General features: G+C 60.8%; 1 protein-coding gene across 1 annotated transcript; it reads left to right on the top strand.

Annotated features, from left to right (window-relative positions):
• The first annotated feature begins 1,712 nt into the window (after positions 1-1,712).
• Positions 1,713-5,907, top strand: JSRP1 (junctional sarcoplasmic reticulum protein 1). The gene is made up of 7 exons (XM_025366593.1): positions 1,713-1,747; positions 2,808-2,946; positions 3,676-3,713; positions 3,857-3,977; positions 4,365-4,538; positions 5,156-5,247; positions 5,365-5,907. The coding sequence occupies exons 2-7, from the start codon at positions 2,844-2,846 to the stop codon at positions 5,830-5,832; spliced, it is 996 nt and encodes a 331-aa protein (XP_025222378.1). The 5' UTR covers positions 1,713-1,747; positions 2,808-2,843; the 3' UTR covers positions 5,833-5,907.
• The last annotated feature ends 150 nt before the right edge of the window (positions 5,908-6,057 follow it).

Here is a 6,057-nt window from a genome sequence, read left to right as displayed (position 1 = left end):
AAAAAAAAAAAAAAAAAAAAAGAAAAAGAAAAAAAAAAGGCCCACAGAAGCCCTGCGTCCAGACTTTGCTTCTGGGAGAGCTGAGCCTTCCAGGAAAGGAATGCAAAGCAAGACCCTATGAGAATAAGAAGATGAAAATGCTATTGAGGTCAGGCACGGTGGCTCACACCTGTGATCCCAGCACTTTGGGAGGCCAAGGCAGGAGGATTGCTTGAGGCCAAGGGTTTGAGACTATCCTTGCTAACATAGGGAGACCTGGTCTTTTTTTTTTTTTTTTTTTTTTTTTTTTTGAGACGGAGTCTCGCTTGTCGCCCAGGCTGGAGTGCAGTGGCACCATCTCGGCTCACTGCAAGCTCCGCCTCCCAGGTTCACGCCATTCTCCTGCCTCAGCCACCCGAGTAGCTGGGACTACAGGCGCCCGCCACCACGCCTGGCTAATTTTTTGTATTTTTAGTAGAGACAGGATTTCACTGTGTTAGCCAGGATGGTCTCGATCTTCTGACCTCGTGATCCACCCACCTCGGCCTCCCAAAGTGCTGGGATTACAGGCGTGAGTCACCGTGCCTGGCCTTGAGACTGGGTGTCTTTAAAAAAAAAAAAAAAAAAAAAGCTATTTATTTTGACCAGGGAAATGCAAATCAAAACCACAATGAGATCATGCCGTTCACACCCACTAGGCTGGCAATAAAAAAAACAAACAAAGAAACTGGAAAATGATGAGTTGGATGTGGAGAAGTTAGAACGGTCCTGTGTGGCTCCTGAGCAGGTAAAACAGTGCAGTCACTTTGGAAAAGAGACTAGCGGCTCTTCAAAAAGTTAAGCATAGAGACAGGGCGCGGTGGTTCACACCTGTAATCCCAGCACTTCGGGAGGCCAAGACGGGTGGATCACTTGAGCCCAGGAGTTCGAGACCAGTCTGGGCAACATGGGGAAACCCCGTCTCTACTAAAAACACACAAAAAAATTAGGCCGGGCGCGGTGGCTCAAGCCTGTAATCCCAGCACTTTGGGAGGCCGAGGCGGGCGGATCACGAGGTCAGGAGATCGAGACCATCCTGGCTAACATGGTGAAACCCCGTCTCTACTAAAAATACAAAAAACTAGCCGGGCGTGGTGGCGGGCGCCTGTAGTCCCAGCTACTCGGAGGCTGAGGCAGGAGAATGGCCTGAACCTGGGAGGCGGAGCTTGCAGTGAGCCGAGATCGCGCCACTGCACTCCAGCCTGGGTGACACAGCGCGAGACTCCGTCTCAAAAAAAAAAAAAAAAAAAAAAAAAAAAAAAAAAAAAAATTAGCCAGGTGCGATGGTGGGCGCCTGCAGTCCCAGCTACTCGAGAGGCTGAGGCAGGAGAATGGTGTGAACCCGGGAGGCAGCGCTTGCAGTGAGCCGAGATGGCGCCACTGCACTCCAGCCTGGGCAACAGAGCGAGACTCTGTCTCAAAAATAAAATAAAATAAAATAAAATAAAAAATAAAAAATAATTAACCGGGTGTGGTGGTGCACGCCTGTAGTCCCAGCTGCAGGCGCTGTGTCTCCCTGGCATGGCAGTGGCCAGGGCTGAGTGAGTAGGAGCAATGCCCTGCCCCGCTGCCATGGCAGGGAAGGGTGGAGGACTCCTGGCTGTGACCTCACTCCCGCAGGCCTGCTGATTGGCCCACCCCCGGTCTCCAGCCACCTGCTGCCGTCCATCACGGGGCCACCCTCCCCATCCTCCATCCTGTCCACAAGGCTCAGCAAAGCGGCTGGCGGGTAAGTGAGGCTCGGGGGTAAGGAAGTGAGGCTGGGGGAGTCCCGAGCAGAGGTGTGGGCTCCCGGGATGCGGAAGGGTGTTGCAGAGGACCGTAAGGGTCCCCAGTTCCTAGAGCTGCCCCCCACGCACACACAGGGGCCGCACACCAGCCTCCCATGCTTGTTGGGCCCCTCCCCCACGGCCACGCGTAGGCCCCTTCCAGGTCTTGGAGCCCCAGGGCTGGGTGGTTTTTCAGCCTAGATATAGGGACACCCTAATCCCAGCAGCCAGAGGCCATGGAGACCCTGAAGAGTACAGCTCCAGGTCTGACTTGAAGCTCCTTGCGCCCTCCAGCCAATGGCGCTGTCTCTAGCCTCAGTTTCCTCATCTGTCATATGGGAACAGAGTTAGTGGGACAAGGCAGGGTACTCTGTGTCAGGATCAGAAGACTGCCCCCGGGACCCTCCTCCCCTGCCCCGGCCTGTCACAACCAGAGCCAGGATGGTTCTGCTGCTGGGGCCTGAGCCTGTAGACTCACAGGGTCATGCGGCGGGATGTAAGTGCCCAGAATGGCAGGTCAGGGTGGCCCAGAGGGAGACCCCATGATAGCAGAGGCTTGGGAGGGGCTGGGGCACCTGTTAGCCTGTCCCGCTGGCCTCGGGCACCAGATAAAAATAGTCCCTGGTCTCAGAGAACATGAGCTGACACTGGGGCCAAGAGTTTTGGTTTGGGGTGTGTCTGGGACTTACTGCTGTGTTGCCCTGCAGGGGCTCCCGCCCTCTCTGGGCCAAAGCAGCCTTGGCTGCTGTGCTGATGGATATTGGGCCCCAGCGAGGCTGGGCTACAGGGAGGGGCCCCAGGGCTGGCATGCAGGGTCAGGGAGATGCCTGGTGTGGGCGCTGGGCCATGCCTGGCATGAGTGTGAATTTCCCGAGTGAGGGGTGCTTGAGGCAGAGATCACAGCCTCGGTTGGGGGTGGAAGGACGGGGCCTGTTAGTTGGTGTCCACAGAACCTCCAGGTCAGGCCCAGGCCCATGAGGGACTCAGTAAATGCAAGACCTTGTTCCCCACCCCTCCCAGCCTGGCCCGGGACCTGCTGCTGCTCCAGTCATCTCCATGGCAACCAGCGCCTGGGAGGAGCTAGATGGCGGCCTGGGCAGCTGCCAGGCCCTGGAGGACCACTCTGCACTGGCCGAGCCCCAGGAGGACAGGGCTCCAGGTACCCTTGTGGTGCTGGCGGGAGGAAGCCCCTCCCTGATGGTCCCCTTGAGCCAGGAGGCCCATCTTCAGAGACCAGAGCTTCTTAGCCTCCCACACTGGACTGGCTTAAACTGTGCTCCCCAGGTTCAACCCCTGGCCCTCATTTCTGCCTCAGGGGTCTGTAAGGAGGCCCCAAGGAAGACAGGTGCTGGGCTACACAGATCTAGGTTCCAATCCTGCGTTGCCACTGAAATGCTTTGTGTCTTCCGGCAAAGCTGTCTCCAAGCCTGTCTGCTTTCTTTGTATTTTTATATTTTTTTATTGTTATTTTTTATTTTTTGAGGCCGAGCCTCATTCTGTCTTCCATGCTGGAGTACAGTGACATGATCATAGGTCACTGCAGCCTCGACCTCTCAGGTTCAAGTGATCCTCGTGCCTCAGCCTCCCAAGTAGCTGGGGCCACAGGTGCTGGCCACCATACCTGGCTAATTTCTTTTTTTTTTGGGTAGAGATGGGGTCTCACTGTATTGCCCCAGCTGGTCTCAAACTCCTGGGCTCAGGTGATCCTCCCACCTCAGCCTCCCCAAAGTGCTGGGATTCCAGGTGTGAACCACTGTGCTGGCCTCCGCCTACTTTCTTATCTACAAGATGGGGTTAGTCACCGGCGCGTCACCCAGCAGGGCCAGGGGAGAGGGTGGGATTGGCCTGGGGGGTCCCCACAACCTTGACTCTCCCTCTGTTCTCACAGCAACACCCAGGCTGGCCGACTCCGGCAGCCCGCCCCACGTGAGTAGCTGGGACCCTCAGCCTTTAACCCAGGACGCCTGGGGAGTTGGGGACAAGCCGACCAAGGGAGGCAGGTGTCTAAAGCCCACGGGAAGGGTTTGGCACTGGAAGGAAACATGTGGAATGTCTCATGATAACCACAGGACTCTCAGGAGCCGGTGGCTGAAGGCTGCAGTGTGGACACCAGGCCCAAGAAGATGGAAAAAGAGGCTGCCGCCAGGGGGACCCCAGGAACGGGGAAGGAGAGGCTGAAAGCTGGAGCGAGTGGGTTTGCAGGAGGCATGGGTGAGGTGTGGGGTGGGAACGGACTGGTGTGAGGCTCAGGTCCCGGAGCTGGGTCCTTGGATCTTGGGGGGTGTCCTGGTTGAGTGGCATCGAAGTGTGGCAGGCAGTGAGTCAACGGGCCGGGAGCCTCTACTAATGCGTGATAATACCGGCTAAGCCACTCAGCTCCCGGAAGTTAACTTCCAGAAACTGGGCATCCCCGTGCAGCTGCGGGGCACCGGGGCTGGGTTCACCTGCGCCCAGGGCCGCACAGGCAGGCAGGGTGAGCCGGGTTCAGGGCGCAGGCCTCTCTCTTGCCCCCTGTGCCCGGGGAATGGGGCGGCGCAGAGCCAGTGGCCACAGCGCAGCACGCACTTGCCCCCGCAGGCCCTCGGAGCGCCCCCGCGCGCAAGAAGGCGCAGACCGCGCCGCCCGCGCAGCCGCCGCCGCAACCCCCGGCCCTGAGCCAGGAGCTGCCCTGGGGAGACCTGTCGCTCAACAAGTGCCTGGTGCTCGCCTCGCTGGTGGCGCTGCTGGGCTCGGCTTTCCAGCTGTGCCGCGGTGAGCGCGGGCTCCCCAGAGGTGGGGCGAGGCTGGGGTCCACCTGTGCGCCTATTCCTCCAAGGAAGGGCCCTGTGACGCAAGGGTGGGGTCTGGGAGCCTCCTTCCCAGGGCTAGGTTTTGCACGCCTCCAAAGTTGGTTTGTACATCTCCCCTTAAGTGATGGGCCTTGCGCGCCCCTCTCACCCCGTCTGGACCTTTTGCGGGGCCCATTTCCCTCGCCGCGAGTAGGTTCTGGCTTCCGGATGGACCTTGTGCAACCCCTCCTCCCGCGCAGCGTTCTGCCGCCTTCCTCCTGCGCCCAATCTGGGGACAGCTCAGCTAGTGAGCGCCCCCCGGGGGCACTCCTGCGACCCGTCCCTTGCTAGGGGTCTCCCACAGCCCGTGGTCGGGGGGAAGAATGACGGATTGAAAGAGCGAGGTTCGGAGGAGGGGCGCTCCGCAGCAGCGGAGTCCCGGAGTCCCTTCCCACGGCTCGGGGCATCCTTAGCCTCAGCCGTGCCGCGGGAGCCCCACTCCAACTGTCCAGGGAGGGGGGCTCTAGGGGTGAGGGACGGATGGACAGTGTGGTCCATGCGTCGACCCAGCTGACTCGGGTCCCGACCCTGTCGCTGCAGACGCCGTGGCTGGGGAGGCAGCAGTCCAAGCGCGTGCGCCCGAGCCCTGGGTCCCGCCAAGCTCAGCCCCGAGGGAGCCATCGTCGCCCCTGGTAAGCGCTTCCTTCCAGTGACCGCGGGCAGTGGGGCCTTCATCCCCAGGGAAAGAAGGAGCCCGGGCCGGGGGCAAGGTGGGCGCTTACCCCAGGACCCCACTCTCTGTCTTGCAGCCTAAGTTCGAGGCCCAGGCGCCCCCATCAGCGCTGCCTGCGCCCCGCACCGAGGCAGAGATCAGACCCAAGATTCCCGGGAGTCGGGAGGCTGCAGAGAAGGACGAAGAGGAGCCTGGCGAGGCCACCGGAGAGGCCGCCGGGAAGGACCGTGCGCCCCTCGCAGACCGGGGACCCAAGGAGAGGCCTCGGAGAGAGGGGAAACCGCGGAAGGAGAAGCCGCGGAAGGAGGAGAGGCCGAAGAAAGAGAGGCCGCGGAAGGAGGAGAGGCCACGGGCCGCCAGGGAGCCCCGGGAAGCCCTGCCTCGGCGCTGGGAGTCACGCGAAGGGGGCCATCGGCCGTGGGCACGGGACTCCAAGGACGCCGAGCCCAGGAAGAGGCAGGCCTGGGTCTCCCCGAGGCGTCCGGACGAGGAGGAGCGGCCTGGGAGTCGCCAGAAGCTCCGCGCAGGCAAGGGGCGGGACTAAGCCGGCCCGCGCCCGAGTCCAGGGACCCCTTCTCCACAACCCGCCACTCCGGCGAAATAAAGCGAGGGCTGCGGCCGCAGAGTCATCTGCTTCTTTACGCCTGGACCCGGCAACGAGCCGGGGCCTGAACGACCGTCGCGGGGCGCTTCAGGCAGGGGAAAGACAGCGAGCGCTACAGGGTGGACCCAGGCCGTGCGCAAGGAGAGACGGGCGGCCCCTCTAACA

Source organism: Theropithecus gelada, chromosome 19, assembly GCF_003255815.1.
Source record: "Theropithecus gelada isolate Dixy chromosome 19, Tgel_1.0, whole genome shotgun sequence".
Taxonomy (NCBI): Eukaryota; Metazoa; Chordata; class Mammalia; order Primates; family Cercopithecidae; genus Theropithecus; species Theropithecus gelada.
The sequence above is the reverse complement of the archived record's forward strand: the minus strand, read 5'-3'. Positions and strand labels throughout refer to the sequence as shown.